General features: G+C 40.1%; 1 protein-coding gene across 1 annotated transcript in view; it reads right to left on the bottom strand.

The window, feature by feature from the left end:
• frmpd3 (FERM and PDZ domain containing 3) overlaps nt 1-18,202 on the bottom strand; it is a 474,907-nt gene that overhangs the window by 59,956 nt on the left and 396,749 nt on the right. The window contains exons 5-9 of the mRNA XM_063059815.1: nt 17,970-18,015; nt 10,175-10,279; nt 6,071-6,178; nt 3,455-3,586; nt 2,000-2,119 (exon numbers count right to left, since the gene is read on the bottom strand). Of these exons, the coding sequence (XP_062915885.1) occupies nt 2,000-2,119; nt 3,455-3,586; nt 6,071-6,178; nt 10,175-10,279; nt 17,970-18,015 (511 nt within the window). The remainder of the gene's footprint in view (nt 1-1,999; nt 2,120-3,454; nt 3,587-6,070; nt 6,179-10,174; nt 10,280-17,969; nt 18,016-18,202) is intronic.

Below are 18,202 nucleotides of genomic sequence, written 5' to 3'. Positions count from 1 at the left end.
CACTGTTTTCTTCTTCCTCCTTCCTTTTCAGTCATGAAGAAGGGTCTCAGCCTGAAACTTCGACTAACTATTCATTTCCTTAGATGCTGCCCAACCTGCTGAGTTCCTCCAGCATTTTGTGTGCATTGCTTTGGATTTCCTGCATCTGCAGACTTTCCTAAGACCAGCCCTGAGCCCCACAGCTCAGCAAAGGGTGGCCACATGGTTGGCCATACTCCACCCTGCAGCAAACCATGCAGTTTCTCCACATGAATGAGTCTTTGCTCTGGGAGTGCTAGACTCACTGCACTGCAGGGCACAGCCCACATGAACATCTTTTCTACAGTATGGTGGGCTATAGCTGTGAGCATCCAGACTGGTACTAATACTTAGTGATCCGTGCAGTAGTGGTATATAATCAGCCCAACACACAATGATTCACTACTGGATCTCATAATAGAGATTGAACCAGGCAGAAAGAAAAATAGGGAAACTACAAGGCAATTATATCTAATATAATAAGACTATAAACATGACAAAGTCCAGTGTAATGTATAGGAGAAAAGATTGTAAAACTGAAAAAAGAACATTGCAGGGAAAAAAGCACAGTATTGGGAAAAAGTGATGTAAAATAGTAAGGGGAAACATTCTATATGAGGTTCAATAAATTCAAGGAAAATATACACTTTGCTAAAAATAAGAACACACTAAAGACTGTTGAGTCACAGAGAGGGAGACTAACAAAATGTTAAAACTGAAGCCAAGAGACAAGTACTGGCAGCAGAGAAGAGCATGACAAAGAATGCCATGAGATTTAGAAAAACATTTAAAATTCAATGGAAAAAAGGGGAATCAAATATTAATATTTTAAGGAATAAAAGAATAAAGTATTTCATCACCTCATAAATTAGCAAGAAAGAGTTGAGAAAATACAATTCTTATTAGGCTTGATAAACGGACTACTTTTCCAGCTGGAATGTCTAGAATTAAGGGTCACAATCACAGCCTCAGAATAAGGGATTGGCCAATTTGGCCTGATACTAGAAATGTCTTCACTCAAGGCGCTATGGATGTTTGGAAGTGGCCGTCCTAGAGCGTAATACCTTTCCTGATTGCCAATCTGATCCTGCCTGGTTGTTATGCTCTTTCTGTCTTCATTCCCAGGGTTTTATGTCATTGGTTAACCTCAGCCATTCATGAGATCTATTGTGGCTTCAGCAGTGTCTCAATATTCAATGGTCATTGTAAATTAGTTTGACTCATTGGTTCAGTGCAAGTGAGACCTGAGGCCTGCTGTTGGTTTCGTACATGAAGAAATCTCCAATGGATGCCCAGAACATAATTAAAAGTGCAAGCACAGGTCTTCAGTGGAGTCTACATTTTGCTCGGGCTGAAACTGAGTAACCGAAGTTAGTGGTGGAATGTGCTCCTATCATGCTGGAGGCTGTCTTGTTAGATTTGGGATTTTCAGCTTCATACGTTATTGGGTTTAATCAGTTATAATTCTTGCAGTACAGCAATAAAAGGATGAAGGTTTTAGATATTCATTATAAGGGGTTCACAGGCCTAGAAAATGTATTTTGCCTCAAAGTGAACATTAAACTGGTGGTGTGTAGATGCAGGGTTGATGAATTTTGTGTTATGACACCTTTCCCACCCCACGGCAATATTTTACATGGACAATGCTCAGGGCATTGTGTACAATAGATTAAAACCACACAGTAGCCTTTCCTTTGATAGCTCTGCCATGTTTTAACTGAGGAATGTTTTGGTCCAGTTTGGAGGTTGCAGGTTAGCATGAAGGTTCTGTTTGTGAAGTCTGGTGAAGAGGAGAGGGTGTTATGTTAACACAAGGATCATTGTCTGAAAATAATCAGGTTTCAAGAGTCATTGCCATTGGCCTCAGAATGGGAGAGTTAGGCTTTTTAAAATGTTTCTATGCATGTTCTGTGGTCTTCAGTTCTGTTCATGCCCTCGTCCCAGACTTTTGTCAAAAGTGGCATTTTGCTACTGTTCTTACCTGAGCATATAGGTAGTCAAATGCCACTGGGTCCCTCCTCAGTAGGTCAACTGGGTCCTTTGGAAAAAAGGTGATTCTGAGGATGCATTTCATGGCGTTAAAATGACTGCGCTGCACAACCTAGCATTGGACATTAAAAACAGATTCTTATAGAATAAACACATTGAGTCATCATATCTGTTAAGGAAAAGTTGTATAGTAATGTAAAAGGGAATCTTCCCAATTATTAAATGGTAACTTAAAACAATTGCTCATATACTGTACATATCACACACACACACACACACACACACACACACACACACACACACACACACAATATTTTATAGTCTGCTTATGCTCTTTAGCTGTGTATTGATATTTATGTTAATTTTTGGATGCCCATTTAAAATAGGGAATCTGACTGGAGAATATTCAATAATTCAAGGAGGCCCATACTGGCCTTTCATTTCTGCCAGACAGGCATCCAACCAACCCTGGCAGATTGGTTAAAGTTCCTCTTGCTATCAAGTATAAGAGTATCATATGATGAAGCTACTTATAATTTCACTGACTAGAAATGTAAATTCAGCACAAACTGGAACAAAGATGCCATGAATTTCATAATTATTTTCAAATTGAGAGCTGGTATTGGAACAGGAAATGTATAATGGTGGTAATTTTCCAATGAGGAGCAGGTTATTGCTGAAGCAAACGAACGTATATTTTTTCTCCATCCACCTGTAACCTGCGAATGTTCTTGGGTCAGGCTAGTAGGAAGTTATGTAGATTTATAAGACTAAACCTTGGCATTCAGGTGAGTGATTGTAAGGCCTTCAGAAAGGTGGGGTGTAAACCCAGAGTTTAAGAGCTACAGGGTTTCCCTGTTGGGGCATGGGCAGAATCACAAAGATGTTGAAAAATGTTATTTATCCTTCTAGGCTGCTTCTCTTATCTCCAGGTTGGCCTGATGGTAGACATGGGGGTCCAATTAGAATATCAGTTAATTACATTTGGGCTGAATAAACCTTTACGGTCGAGCCCAGGTGCCCTCCTTTGAAAGAGCAGTCTATGTCTATGGGAAAATAGCAGGTTTTGTGTGCTATGTTATTTGGACCAATTTAATCTCCTACCTGAGCTCCTTAAGGTTAAATTTTGCCTTCTAGCGTAACCTATCTTTTCATTTCTCATATCATTAATTTGATCTGTGGTGACCGATCTTTTGATTAGTGGATTACAGGCAATAGCAAATATTCAGAATTGCTGTTCCTAATGATCATCCAACCGTGTGTTGGAAGTAGCTAGATATGCAGTGTGCATAAGCATTAGAGGATTAAATAAGTTTATATCCAGAGATCCTAACTTATTACAAACCACTACTGCATTATCTAGAGAGGGAAAATTTGAAAAGAAAATCAAAAGCAAATAGCTTAGAGAATGAATGTGAGTTTGGTACTGGCTCCTGCTGATACTAACCTGTATCAGAGTCTCTGCTTCATGTAGAAGAAGAAGTTTCTTCTCTGGACCTTCATTGCCCACCTCCAGCACAAGTGCAAAGTGTTCTATGCACCTGAGGGACAACCTTTCCTGTAGTGTGAGAATCACGTCCTACAAAAGACAACACTGTGTAAGTCAGACCCTGAGAACTTCTATTACAGGGTGTACAAGGGAGAAACAATTATTAAACATCACTGGTCATGTTGTTTAGTTATAATCATATCTTGCACGAGGGGATGGTTGAGATTGATAGTGGTTGAGCAAACAGCATTTGAACATTATAGCAGCTGTGCCTCAGGGCAGTGCCTTAAGCCCCTGTTGTTTTGTCAATGTTCCTCATTGCACCATAAGGTGGAAAGTGGGCACATTTGCTGATGATTGCATAATGTTCAATACCGTTCAGAAAACAAAGCAGTCTACCGATGCCTGCAAGAAGACTGAGGCAACAATCAGGCATGGGCTGAGAATTGGAAATTCCCTTTGCCGCGTAAAAACATCAGACAATGATGACCTCATACTAGAATGAGTCTAACCATGTACTCTTGATGTTCAATGTCACCAGCAGCAGCTGACCAGGCCAGAAACTCAACTGGACTAGCAAAATAATTTTTTTAGTTAAAAAAGTCAGAAGCTGGGTATGACTCAACTTTTGATATCCCAAATTCTATGCACTATCTGCAAAGTACACAAGGAGTATGATAGCATCCCTCCACCTTGATGGACGATTGCAACTCACAACTCTGAACGAGCTGGACATTATCCTGGCAAGGCAGGTTGCAGCATTGCGATAGTTCATTCCCTCAACTACTGGCCCACAGCAGCTGCAAGTAACACCAGTCTTGAAGGGGTACCGCATGTACTTGCCTTGGTTACTGTTTATGATCTTTGAATTCTCTGAGTGATTGACCAAGAAAGGTTTAAGTTTACACTCACTGAGACAAAGTGAGAGATAAGATAATCTTTAGCTACTTGAAACCTGCCTTGGTTTTTTTCCCTGATTCATTATGAAGTTCAAGGTCATATGCAGTTGATTTTTATCTTCTAGTCAGAAGCTCAACCCTGTTCCATTCACTTCACATTCACATTCACTTGTTTATAACATTCCTGTCCTCTGTAACCTATGATACAATTCCAGGAGTGATAGCTTGAGCCATTCACACAAAATACTGGAGGAACTCAGCATGCCAGGCAGCATCTATGGAAAAGAGTAAACAGTCGATGTTTCATCAGGATTGACGAATCCTGAGTCCTACTGAAGGGTCTCGGCCTGGAACGTCAACTGTACTCTTTTCCGTAGATGCTGCCTGGCCTGCTGAGTTCCTCCAGCATTTTGTGTGTGTTACTTTGAATTCCAGCATCTGCAGATTTTCTCTTGTTTATGATAGATTCAGCACTAACATTTGTTTGTGTTGTTAAGGATGGTTCACGTTATCGCTGCAGTAGAATTTAGTGACTGGCTGATGTGTTTTTTTTCATTTTTATTAATTACGACTAGCTTAGCATTAACTTATAACATTCTGTGATTTCTTAGAGGAGTTGCAAGCTTCAGAACTCTGGGGTGTTTAGAAGTCTTTTTTGAACTGCTCACAGAATAACTTCTCCTGAATCCTGATAACAGCTAGACCACAAGCTGAGCATTGCAAAATTGTATGGGAGAAATTACTGTACAATATGCATTGTGGGGAGAAATCACAAACATGAGAAAATCTGCCATTGCTGTAAATCCAAAGCCACACACTGCCTGACCTGCTGAGTTCCTCCAGCATTTTGTGTGTGTTGCATTATCGGTGGAGTTTGGTGTACTTTTACCCTGGTGGAAAATCACTGTAAGTTAGGATACTGATCCTGAGGAGTCAAGAGTGTGATAGCAAAAATTTGTCAGTTGACTATTCACAAGTTGAGGAATACAAATGCTGATATGTGACTCCTCATCTTTTTTTCTCCAGTACTAATGAAGGGTCTTGGCCCGAAATGTTGACTATACTCTTTTCCATAGATGCTGCCTGGGTTGCTGAGTTCCTCTAGCATTTTGTATGTGTTGCTTGGATTTCCAGCATCTGCAGATTTTCTCTTGTTTGTGCTGGTGTATTTATTGAATTGAATTTCAGAAGCAGAATACAACATTTTCTCACACCACATCACATAACAATGTTATGACATTAGTTTCAGTCTCAAAATTTCATTCACAATTTTGTGTGTGAAATTAGTTATGATGAGTTTTATTGTGGAGCCCTTCATGTTGTACTCTTGTAGGGACCTTGATGATATTTCTGACTCTGAGTTACTTGGTCTGTTTCTCACAAGCAAATACTGGGACTGGACCAGAGCAATTCACAATGGTGTTCTCTAATCACCTGCTTGAATTATTTTAATGAACATAGGCTATCTATGGAGTAACCCAATCCAAACCACTGAAGGCAGCACTCCACATATGGGATGAGAGCACATTTGCGTACCAAATCCCTGGGCACATATTTTCTGCTATTAATTAAAAAATTATATTTACCCAGTTAACCTAATTAACTGTCCAAATGAGATATAAATGGCTCTTTATTTTTTTTAATTGAGGTGATTGTAAATTTAAGATGATCTTACCCTCACAGTTGTTCTGCTATCAAAGGTGAACGACTTCATCTGGCCGTTTTCCAGATATACATTCAGCACGTTTGAGATCAACATTAGAGTTTCCTCTTTCATAGGATCCTGATGGAGACAAAATGAAGTCAATTTTATTCTAGTGCCCTCATGCAACCAATAAAATTTTTCTGCTGTTTTTATTTGCAGATCCCAAATGCTCTGGCTCTAATCCCACACCCAGTTAAAAATCCATGATGAATTAAAAAAACTGGGCAAGCACTACACAACTTGAGTTGGTATCTTTTGGAGGAAATATTTAATAAATAGGCTGCCTACTGTTAATAAAATCCATGTAGTGATATTTGGGTTCTGCACAATATTTATTTCTCAGTTATTAAAATGTTGTTGCATCTTCCATATCTGTGACACTGTCTTCCTTTCAGCTTCTCTGCATCATCCAGCTTGATGGGATTGTACCTATTCAATTTTTATCAGGCTATTTAATACCAAAGAGTGAAGTGCAATGGCTTCATTTCACTCGCCTGCAAGATTACTCTGCAGGCCTCCAAATAATTATTCTGTTCCTATTTCTCAATTACATGCTGCCCTAAGGCAAAGCAGCCAAAAATCAAGGTGTTAGTTTCCACATACTCTGCAACACCCAACTCCACCTCAAGACCATCCCTGATCCACCCTCAACCTTAAAATCATCAAGCTGCTTGCTCGCCTTTTAGAACTAAACAAAGAGAAAACTACATTGTGAGGTTAAAATCTTTCTTTCCCTGGCAATTGCTTGAGGCTCAACATTGGTTTTGTACTTTTTTCCGACGATGAACTTACAAACACATAATGTGGCATCATTAAGTGGCTATTTCTGTCTTTGTAACCTCACCTGACTCCATCTCTGCTTCAGCTCATCTGCTGCAGGAACCCTCATCCATGCCCTTGTATCTCTAGGCCTGAATATTTCAGGGTGGCTGTGCATCTTCACTTCCCTTCTTCCCTTGTCTGCACTCTTGTTAACTTGAGGTCAGCCAAAACACTGCTGCCTGTGTCCAAACTTGCACCAGTCCAATTCACCCATTAATCTTGCACTTGCTGACCTAAATTGGCTCCTGAATAAGAAATACCAGATTTTAATATTTTTATTGGTGTTTTCAATCCCTTCATTACTGCCCCATCTTAGTTCTAACTTCATCAAGCCATGCATCCACTGAACTGATCATCGTTCTCCAACATGATCAGAATTATTCTATTATTGGTGGCATCTTCTGCTGCCGCCAAGGTTCTTTGTTTCTGGTTTGACCACCCCTGAAACCTTTCAACCCTCGTTTAAAATTCCCGTCTGACCAATTTTTTGATATTTGACCAAACAGCTCCTTTTGTGGCTGAGTGGTACATTTTGTGCTCTAGTGAAATGAGTGAGGAAGATGCAATCTGTATCAGTAGTTAAATAGTTAACTGACCATTTAACCCATCCACTTTTTATCTTATTAAAATATCAGTAACTACACCTGGATAATTTGCAATGTTCCTTACAATTATAGAAACAAAGTTACTGGTATCTTTTACATTTGTGCAGTAAACGGAAGTACTTTATTAGTAAAGTAATTTATTTTCTAAAGATGCAGAGGTACCACAGATAAATGCTATTGACAAGTGTGCATGGCAAGGGCTCATAAATAGGAAGTTAAGTGGCCAGTTGACCTAAATTGGAGATTTGGTGGGGAAGACTGGGAATATTCCCCCACTTTAAATAGGACCATTTACTTCTAGCTATAGATTACTCCCTCACCCTTGTACAAAAATTTCAAGTAAGGTCATGCACGTGGGTCTCTTATCAGGGATCTTTATTTATTTATTTAGAAATACGGTGTGGAACAGGCACTCTGGCCCAATGAACCACATTGCCCAGCAACCTACTTATTTAACATCAGCCTAATCACAGGACAATTTACAATGACCAAAGTTCAAGTTGAAAGTTCAAAGTAAATTTATTATCAAAGTACATATACAACCCTGAGATCCATTTTATTACAGCTATTGACAGGAAATAGAAGAAACACAATAGAATTAATGAAAGACTGCCCACAACCAATGTGTAAAGGACAATGTGCAAATACAAAAAAGGAAAACAAGAAATAATAATAATAATAAATAAGCAATAAATATTGAGAACATGAAATGAAGACTCATTGCACGTGAGTCCATAGATTGAGGGAATAGTTCAGTGATGGGTTGGGTGAAATTGAGTGAAGTTATCCCCTTTGTTTCAAGAGCTTAAAGGTTGAGGGGTAATAACTGTCCCTGAACCTGGGTGATGTGGGTCATATGACTTCTGTACCTTCTTCCTTATCGCAGCAGCGAGAAGAAATCATGGCCTGGATGGTGGGGGTCCTTGATGATGGATGCTGCTTTCTTGCAACAGTGCTCCATGTAGATGTGCTCAATGGTGAGGAGGGCTTTACCCATGATGGACTGGGCAATATCCAGTACCTCTAGCAGGGTCTTCCATTCAAGGGCATTGGTGTTTCCATACCAGGCTGTAATGCAACCAGTCAATATACTCTCCACACACATCTATAGAAGTCTGTTAAAGTTTTAAATGACATACTGAATCTTCACAAACTTCTAGGAAATTAGAGGCAGTGCTATGCCCTAATGACACTTAGGGCAGTTCCTCTGAAATGATAACATTGAGGAATTTAAAACTGCTGACCCTGTCTACCTGGGATTCTCCCGATGAGGACTGGCTCATGGACCTCCGGTTTCCTCCTCCTGAAGTCAATAATCAGCTCCTCGATCTTGCTGACATTGAGTGAGAGGTTGTTGTTGTGGCAACGCTCAGCCTGATATACAATTTTCCTCCAACTGATACTGATTCACCATCACCTTTGATTTGGCCAATGACAGCAGTGTCATCAGCAAACTTAAATAGAGCAATGGAGTTGAGCTTAGCCTCACAGTCAGAAGTATAAAGTGAGAAGAGCAGGGGGCTAGGCACGCAGCCTTGTGGTGCACCTGTGCTGATGGAGATTGTGGAGGAGATGTTGTTGCCAATCTGAACTGACTGGGATCTGCAAGTGAGGAAATCGAGGATCCAGTACACAAAGAAGTATTGAGGCCTAGGTCTTGAAGCTTATTGATTAGTTTTGAGGGATGATAGTATTGAATGCAGAGCTGTAGTCAATGAAGAGTATCCTGATGTTTGTACCTTCACTATCCAGATGTTCCAGGGTTGAATGAAGAGCCAATGAAATGGCATCTGCTGATGACCTGTTGTGATGGTAGGTAAATTAGAGCAGATCTCAGGCAGTAGTTGATATGTTTCACGACCAGCCTCTCAAAGCACTTCATCACAGTGGATGTAAGTGCTATTAACCTACTAACCAGTATGTCTTTGGACTGTGGGTGGAAACCAGAGGAGCCAGAGGAAAGCCATGCAGTCACGGAGAAAATATACAAGCACCTCACAGACGGAGCTGAATTTGAACTCTGAACTCTGCAACATCCCATGCTGTACTAGCGTCACAGCAACCATGGCACCCCAACTAAATCTTCTGAAATTGAGGTTAGAAGCTACAGCTAGACCAAGTTGAGAATTGGATGCATTTTATCTCTGGAAACTTTTTGATGTGCAGAAGCTGAAATATACACTGAACTATTGATTTCTTAAGACTCTTAAATCTTGCCTTTGAACTATATTGTTTGATGGACTCCCCAAATCCTTCTCCATTCCTGACTTAGTTTGTTGTTGATTCCCAGTGGGCAGGAGTTGAAAGCAATGAGCGTGGGGTAGATTTCAGGATGATACCAGGGACCTGGAGAGGTTATTAATGAATGGTGTTGGTGGAGTTCCCAGTAAGGGCAGAGAAACTACAAACTAATGGCCATGGATGCTCAAAGTATCCTCCTGGGACCAAGCCTATGTGAGCTCCCCTGTATCTTGTAGCTTGCAAGGCACTTTTTTGACAGTGTGGTGTAGGCAGTAGGAACACAGCATGAATTCCTTCAATCATTCTAACAGCCAACCACCCTGCTCTCATCAAACTGGTTGGTGATAATGTGGTAGCTGGGTAGAACATCTCCTCTCAAGTCATAAGCAATGCTGCAAGTACTCACAGAACTGTTTCCGTTGATTGTAACCTCTTCAGAAAATCGAACTTTGACAGGGTTTGTCCTAAGCTGTGCTTTCTTGGCTGCACTGATGAAGGCAGATTTCGGAGACTACAAATTTAAAAAAGAACATTAACTGTGTTATGTCAATGTAAGAGCAGCTTTCGAATATCTAATATAAGGCTATAAAGCACAGTAAAAAAAACTTGTTTTAACTGATCTCATTGGGAGTTTGGGGAAGTAATGATGAAGTTTTTGATTTTCTTTTCTTTTTGTCTGTCTAGATAATTGCTAATTTGTTCTTTGTGGAATTCTTGTAAAATACTGTGTGTTAGACTCTGGTCTTATCTGGCCTGGAGAAACAATATGTGGACAAGCCTCTCCAAAGATGTTACGTTGTAGGTTGCAGAGGTTTTAGTGAGGCTTCTACTGAAGGGGATGATCCTAGAATGCGATAAGCATCTAAAAATATTTTAAAGACCCAGAGTTTCCCACTGGCGGCGAACTGCCCGCTCTTGCCATTAACTTCCAATGGTTGGTAAGTTTGTGGTTACTGTCAACATGCATTTGTAAGCCAGCTCTAACCTCAGTGGTGAGGTTCTGTGTGGTAGCAGTGCCTTGCGTAATATTATTGTCATAAGATGGAGCCAGAACCAGCCCTGAAACAACTGAAAGAGCTTTAACAACTAGGAAATCAATATTCACATCTCAGCCATTCGGAAGCTTTGACAACATTCAAGAGTTACTAAAAATCAAACAACTAATGAAAAATATATCAAAAAATGAAAATATTGAAACATTGTTATGCAACTGAAAGCATTTTATTAAATATACTTTACTAGTAAACAGTTAATTTAAATTTTTTAAATTAGAGGATGTTTTCTCATGTTTTCTTTCTTTCACTTGCAACCTTCTTCTTCAATCAATTAAAAGGTTATGTCAGGCCTGCATAGGCTGGCACCTCTGAATCTCCAGCCAGCTAACATGAGACACCTGCCACTTGTTTCCAACTAATCAAAGCAGCTAGTTTCAACCAGTTGCTCCTGGTCTTCAGTTCTTGACCTGAAATGTTGATTGTTTACTCTTTTCCATTGATGCTGCCTAACCTGCTGAGTTCCTCCAGCATTTTGTGTGTTTTGCTTCAGTTACCTTGCCTTAAGTATTTGTGGCCCTTTGTGGCTTTTTTTTTGCAGTTTATTTGTAAAATATTGTTTACTGGTGAATTGTCTCTGCTGGTATGCTTTTGTGTCAAGCCTCCCCTATGTTTCCTGACAATATGGGTGAACCCATGATTGACCCAGCAGAGTATGCTCGCTTAAAGCAAGTCATTCATTGACAAGAGCACAAGATCCTGAAGCAGCAGGAAACCATTCACCATTTGCTTGCCACTCTCAACCAACTGTCCTCGATACAGCAACCCCACACGCCCTTTGGTGTGCAAATGCTTTTACAGATTCCCAACCTGATGCCACAACTTTCTGTCCCAGTGCATCTTACACTTTGAGTTCCAATCATCTCTGCATTCTATGGATTTTTGTCATCCCTTTCCTGACTGGGCAAACTCTGACTCTGACTGCAGTTAACTGGGACAATAAAACCACCGTTTGCAATAAATATGAGGAATTTGCTGATGAGATGCTCCAGGTTTTTGACCATCTGGGAAGTGGCGGCGGGGTGGGGGGTGGATAGCTGTGGATTGGATACTTTGGCTGTGTCAAGGCTCATGCTTGGTGCTGGATTACACTGTGGAATTCAGGACCCTTGCACCAGAGTGAGCTCTGCCTTTAGGCCTAACCTCCTCTACATTTCCTGAGAGGGACTGTCCCAGCACAATTGGGAAATTGCCATGGGAATACCAAACTTGGTGCATATGTAGAGAACTGTGAGCAATTCTGTGAAGAGTTGCTAGAGCTTCCCCATGATTTTTAACTAGAAGAGGTTTTGCATTTGCATGCTTTTTCTGATAAGTGAGGGGGATGCATACACATGAATAAGAAGGAAAAGTTGTCAAGCACACTGATTAACCATGACACAAAATGCTGCTATTGCTAGAGAGGCTGTTCTGTCTCATTGTTGGGGGAAGAAATGCTAGCTTTCTGTTTGTACCTCAGGCTAGCCTTCATGTTGCCACATTATTTAAATAGCTCTTTTATTTACTTAGTAAAGGCGACCAGTCTGCAACTAGTTGTAATATTGTAAGACAAAACACAGCATATTAAGTAAGAGGGCGATTATTTGATGAACCGCCAGCTCACTTGTAAATTTGGGACCCTAAAAGACTAATTGACCTTAAATGATTGCCATTTACTTTTATTCAGTGGCTCTATTTGTGAAGTGGTGAAAGACTTTTTTTAACACAATGGTCCAGTTTGTGGTTTGCTCACTAGGCATCCCTAACTGAATGAAAACAATATGAAAATACCTAGAAAGATTTAACTCTGACACCAGAAATAGAACAATAAATATTTAATCAACTTGCAATATTAATTTGCAATAGCTCCTAAACTTCCCTGTCAATTGATTGCATCAGTAGTGTACTTTTGGACCAGGCAATCTTTTAAATAAATATTTTAATATCAGTGTGTACTTCATCCAAAATGAGCTCTACCTATTAAGAGGTAATATTTTATACTCTGTTGCACTGTCAGTGGAGCTGATCTCCTGCCAGTAGCAGATAGTTTCTGTCTTATGTGCTGTCATCTGTTTGAAAGGCCTATAAATTCTGACAGTCTTAAAGGATCACACATCAAAGTTGCTGGTGAACGCAGCAGGCCAGGCAGCATCTGTAGGAAGAGGTGCAGTCGACGTTTCAGGCCGAGACCCTTCGTCAGGACCGTCCTTCGTTAGTCCTGACGAAGGGTCTCGGCCTGAAACGTCGACTGCACCTCTTCCTACAGATGCTGCCTGGCCTGCTGAGTTCACCAGCAACTTTGATGTGTGTTGCTTGAATTTCCAGCATCTGCAGAATTCCTGTTGTTTGAGTCTTAAAGGATATTGGGAAAATTGAGCCACTATTCAACTTCTTCCTTTCATTTTCATTTCACAATTCTTAGCTGAACAAATGGGATGAATAACTATTAATCTCAATTCTTAGGAGCAGCATACAGCTTTCCGCAGATTTGGCAAGGAAATACATTTCCAATTTAGCGATTTAATGCAATTAGAATTTTAATAGACACAACAAAGTCTCTGATGTTGTGATGGGAATCTGTAAAGAGCCTCGTCACTTCTCAACACTTCTCACTGAGTATTATAAACTCAGTGACCACTTTATTAGGTACATATGTACTCCTATTTGTTAATACAAACTTTGAATCAGCCAATCATGTAACAGCAATTCAATGCATAAAAACTTGCAGACATGGTTACGGGGTTCGAATGTTGTCCAGGCCAAACATTATAATGGGTGAAGAAATGTTTTCTAAGTGATTTTGAATGTGGAGTTATTGGTGATGCCAGATAGGGTGGTTTGAGTATCTCAGAAACTGCTGATTTCCTGGGATTTTCACACATAACAGTCTCTACTGTTTACAGAGAACGGTGCAAGAAACGTTTTTTTAAAAAATCCAGTGACCAGCATTTCTGTGGGCAAAAATGGCTTGTTAATGGGAGAGGGCATCATGCCACCAATTATGCCTGACAGGAAGGTGACAGTGACTCAAGTAGCCAAGCATTACAACAGTGGTGTGTAGAAGAGCATCTCTGAATGCACAACAGGTCGAACCTTGAAGTGGATGTCCTAATGCATCAGAAGCCTATGAACATACGCTCAGTGGCCACTTTGTTACGCACAGGAGAAACCATTACATGCTCAACAAGACTAATGTTATATTTTTGGCAAAAGTTATATTTAAATTCTTGAGAAATACATTCTATATTTCTTCCTCTAATGATCTTGCATTTACCTTTGCCTCACAGAAATTAGTACCAATCCTCCTCCTGGTTGCTCCTGTCAACAAAATCAAGAGCTTGCAGATGATTTTGCCGTAAGTCTTTTCCTGAAATTTCCACATGTAATTGTAATTATTAGCAGGAACAAGTAAGCGCTTGTTCTCTCAGTAGACTTTCTAATCTGTAATTTTGTCTTAACCCTTTATGACTTCACAATGTTTGAGCACTTTTCAGGGTGGGAAAAAACCTGTCGGCTCTATGTAGAAAAATAAACTCAAATGAATTCCTTATTATCTTATTTATATTTTATTTATGATTAAAGAAATACACTATTTCATTTTCCAAAATATAGAACATTCTAGTAAATAGAGGTGGCAATTTAAGAGATATTAAAAGATATCAATAAGATTGAAAGAATGCAGAGAAAATTTATAATGATGTTGCTAGGACTTGAGGACCTGAGTTTTAGAGAAAGTATGGTAGGTTGGGTCTTTATTCCTTAGAGCATGGAGAATGAGGGGAGATTTGATAGAGGTATACAAAATTTTGAGGTGTATATAGGGTAGATGCAAGCAGGCTTTTTCCATTGAGGTTGGGTGAGTCTAGAACTAGAGGTCATGCGTGAGGGGTGAAAGGTGAAATTTTAAGGGGAACATGGGGGGGAGAGCTTCTTCAAAAAGAGGGTGGCGGGAGTATGGAATGAGCTGTCAGTGGAATTCTTGGATGCGGGTTCAATTTCAGCATTTAGATTAAATCTGAATAGCTACAGTATTATGGATAGGGAGAGGTATGGAGGGGTATGGTCTGGGTGCGGGTCAATGGGACTAGGCAGATTAATAATTCAGCACGCACTAGACGGGTGCTAGGATCTGCTTCTGTGCTGTAGTACTCCATAACTAATTAAAGCTGAAGTAGAAACATTTATTCCCTGTGCTTAATTAATTAGTTGAAATAAGCTGTAGGTAAACTGTGACAGCAAAAGCTCTCAGCAGTGTAAGTTTGTTTACCTTCACTCTCTCAGCAATGCCTGCTGATTGTTAATTACATTTATTTCTCCACATTTAGTTTTCATTTTATTCATTACTCTGTTTAATGGAAGATGTTAGTCAGGGATTTTGTCTTTTGTGTTTGCAATTTGCAAAAAAAGTTACAAATCCTTTAAATCAAATTTTACGGAAGGTGAAGAGTAATTGGATGAATTTCTGACAGCACAAACAAGTCATTCCACTTAATTAATGAAGAATATAGATGTAATTGCCTGAATTGTTGGCTCGTAGATTAACAGCTTTTACCGAAATTAGATTTAAAAATAATGTAATTCTTGAACCAGGTTGGCCATTATTGCTTTGCAATACTTAGATTAAATTTGCTGATAAAGTGCCTCCTGAATCTGCCAGCTGGATCACAGCTCACAAGGCCACACCTGCATCAAACACCAGTTTCCTTAGGTCACAATCTGGGCTCCGCTGTTGATATGAACTATCCCCAGCATGGAGCATATTGGAGCAGGATGGACCATATAGGTTAGGCATTGTAAAGGCTGCCTGTGAACTGCTTATAGGACTTCTCTCCTCAGACTGGAATTGTGGTCGATGCCAAGGACCTCTAAGAATCTCCAGGCCAGTCATCATAAATTGGAGTTCTCGATGAGCTGAAGGAAGTTCGACTTGCTACTGTATCAATTATTCTTTGCAACAGAAATCTGCAGAAGATGGAAATCTAAGCAACACGCACAAAATGCTGGAGGAAACCAGCAGACACGCGTGAAAGGGAAGAGATGTGGTGATAGGAGAGGACAGAAGGCCATGGAAGAAAGGCTTCCCTTCCTCAACCATCAACACTTCAAAGAAAGGGGCTTCCCTTCTAGCACCTGGCCGCCCTCAACCACATCTCTTCCATTTCGCACACGTGTGCTCTCACCCCATCCTCCCACCGCTCCACCAAGGATAGGGTTCCTTTTGTCCTTACCTATCACCCTACAAGCCTCCGCGCCCAGCACATAATTCTTTGTAACTTCTACCATCTCCAACGGGATACCACTACCAAGCAGATCTTTCCCTTATCCCCACTTTCTGCTTTCTGCAGAGATCGACCCCTATGCGACTTCCTTGTCCATCCGTTCCTTTCCACTGATCTCCCTTCTGGCACTTATCCTTGCAAATGGAACAAGTGCTACATCTGCCCTACACCTCTTCCCCTCACTACCATTCAGGGCCCCAAACAGTCTTTCCAGGTGAGGTGACACTTCACCTGTGAGTCTGTTGGGGTCATCTACTGTAGTGGTGTACCCAGAGTAGCCTCCTGTATATTGGTGAGACCCGACATAGATTGGGAGACCACTTGCTGAGCACCTACCAGAAAAAGTGGGATCTCCCCGTGGCCACGCATTTTACTTCCATTTCCCATTCCTATTCCAGCATGTCTACTGCCGTGATGAGGCCACACTCAGATTGGAGGAACAATGCCTTATATTCTGTCTGGGTAGCCTCCAACCTGATGGCATGAACGTCAATTTCTCTAACTTCCGGTAATGTTTCTACCCCGCAATCCCCCCCCCCCATTCCTTGTTCCCATTTCCCTCTCTCACCTTATCTCCTTACCTGTTCATCATCTCCCTCTGGTGCTCCTCCCCCTTCCCTTTTCTTCCATGGCCTTCTGTCCTCTCCTATCAGATTCCCCCTTCTCCAACCCTTTCACCAATTGACTTCCCAGCTCTTTTCTTTACCCCTCCCCCCCACTCCTGGTTTCACCTGTCACCTACTACCTAGTAATTCTCCTCCCCTCCCCCCACTTCTTACTTTGACTTCTCATCTTTTTCTCCAGTCCTGATGAAACATTAACTGCTTACTCTTTTCCACAGGTGCTGCCTGGCCTGCTGAGTTCCTCCAGCAGTTTGTGTTGTTTCAATTATTCTGTACTCTGTTTTAGACTTAGCGTTTTGGTATATCTTTGTATATTTCTCTTATCACTTATTATACTCCAATAATTCATTTGCAGCAACTTTGAAGTGTTCCTTCTTCCTCATTGATCTGAATCCTTGAAACATGCTTATCTTTCCCTTACACCCTGTGAATCACGATGACTTGGTATTTGAAAAGTCTTTCTGCTGACTTCTACAGTATCTGCTTCAATTGATTGGTTTAGGAAACCTAATATAATCTTGAGAAATGTTTACTGTGTTTTCTCAGATTGCTGAGGCAGGAAGTTCTAAGCATTCATAACTCTATCCAAATGAAAAGCTGCTGGATGTTACCAAGTTTATTCCATTTGTTACTAATATTTATACATGTATTATTTCTGTTTTCTAATTTGATAACAGAGTGTGAAATAAATCTCAAGATTTAACACTAGGAACTTAAATCCTTTGAGATGCACAGTTAAAAAACAGAATGTCTATTAATTCAACCTCAGTATTGCATTCATCACATGATACTTTTCTCTTTTCTTTTTACTTAACTGAAGATGATCACCCAGAATTATACTGAAAGCTATCCAGATTTTGAGAACGAAGCAAAGGAGATTGCCCTTCTTTGCCCTCAAAGAATATGATGGTTTAGTTGGTGAGTTCAAATTGTAAAAGCCTACTTTATGAATAAGAGACTAAATTCCAATGATCTATTAAAACCCAGATTTGCAATCTTAAAAGAGAAATAAAAATTATATAGCATATCATATAATGAGTAAAGATTTCAGCCGATATTAATTTAAGTGGAGCACTCAAATGCTGCTTTGCCATTATAAGATAATTCAGTAAAGCCCAGGAAACAGCCCTAGAACATTAAGATTCAGGAAGGAGGCCTGTTTCCAAGCACTGAGGCACATCTGCCAATTAATGCTCCTGGGGATTTTGAATCGTATCTTGTTAGACAGCATACACACAATATATAATATAATTTATGAGCATACTCACTTGATAAGGCTGCAGGACAGTCAGAATAATGGAGTCCTTGCCATTTCTATTAAAAAAGCATAAAATAAATGTTCTTTAAATACAGAGTAGGGAAATATAGCAATTAACATTTCAGAATATATAAAAACATAAACATTTTTGCTTTGTTCTGTTATATCAATCTTATTGAACTTTAAAATTGTATACATAATAAGAAATAATTTCTAGTATTGAAAACACACCAAATCTATGTC

Source organism: Mobula hypostoma, chromosome 10 (assembly GCF_963921235.1).
Source record: "Mobula hypostoma chromosome 10, sMobHyp1.1, whole genome shotgun sequence".
NCBI lineage: Eukaryota > Metazoa > Chordata > Chondrichthyes > Myliobatiformes > Myliobatidae > Mobula > Mobula hypostoma.
This window is presented reverse-complemented; position numbering and strand designations above follow the sequence as displayed.